This window comes from Frankliniella occidentalis, unplaced genomic scaffold (genome assembly GCF_000697945.3).
Source record: "Frankliniella occidentalis isolate FOCC.00 unplaced genomic scaffold, Focc_3.1 Scaffold134, whole genome shotgun sequence".
In the NCBI taxonomy this organism is placed as follows: Eukaryota; Metazoa; Arthropoda; class Insecta; order Thysanoptera; family Thripidae; genus Frankliniella; species Frankliniella occidentalis.
In genome coordinates, this window is record NW_026267261.1 from 214,670 (window position 1) to 215,506 (window position 837).

The window sequence follows — 837 nt, forward strand, 5'->3', positions numbered from 1 at the left end:
CTCTCTCGCTCTCTCGCTCTCTCGCTCTCTCGCTCTCTCGCGCTCTCGCGCTCTCGCGCTCTCGCGCTCTCTCGCTCTCTCGCTCTCTCTCTCGCTCTCGCTCTCTCGCTCTCTCTCTCTCTGCCTGCGGCGCGGGCTGACTGGCGAGGTCAGGTCACGCGCGTGCGGGCGCCCGTCAGTGTCGCGCCGGTCACCCCGCCCCCGCGGCGGCGCCTCGGCAAAACGGGAGGCGACGGGAAAATGCTTCCGCCGTGGCCGCGGGCGGTGGAAACGCTTTGGTGACGGTATCTTTGACCTTGACCCCGTTCTCGTTGTTCTGCAGCACGGGCAGACGGCGCTGATGCTGGCCGTGTCGCACGGCCGCCTGGACACGGTGCGGCTGCTGCTGGAGGCGGGCGCCGACGTCAACATTCAGGACGAGGACGGCAGCACGGCGCTCATGTGCGCCGCCGAGCACGGCCACCTGGACATCCTCAAGGTGCTCCTGGCGCAACCCGACTGCGACGTGACCGTCGTCGACCACGTGAGTACATATACTTATTCCCGCAGAGGCGGCTTTTTATCCTCCCTCCTTTGTCAGAGCGCCCGGCCGCCGGCCACGCTGTGATAGGGCGATACGCCCCCCTTTTGCCCATCGAGAGAAAAGACATCTTTTTTTCGCCCTCCCTTCTTTTGCCCTTTCCCTTGTGGCATTGTGTCTTGTGATTTTCCGACCGCCCCGCCCCGACCCCGCCCAGTAGTCCGACCCGCCTTGCCACGCCACGTGCACGCTTCATGTAAAACAGAAGGCGAGTCGAGCCTGCCATGGGCCTTCCATGGGCTTGGACGGTCGGCAGA

At 65.2% G+C, this 837-nt stretch overlaps 1 protein-coding gene across 1 annotated transcript in view; it reads left to right on the plus strand.

Annotated features, from left to right (window-relative positions):
• LOC113206963 (KN motif and ankyrin repeat domain-containing protein 2) overlaps nucleotides 1-837 on the plus strand; it is a gene marked incomplete in the record, with an annotated part of 44,194 nt that overhangs the window by 34,870 nt on the left and 8,487 nt on the right. Inside the window, 1 exon segment of the mRNA XM_052270686.1 lies at nucleotides 323-523. Within this exon segment, the coding sequence (XP_052126646.1) occupies nucleotides 323-523 (201 nt within the window).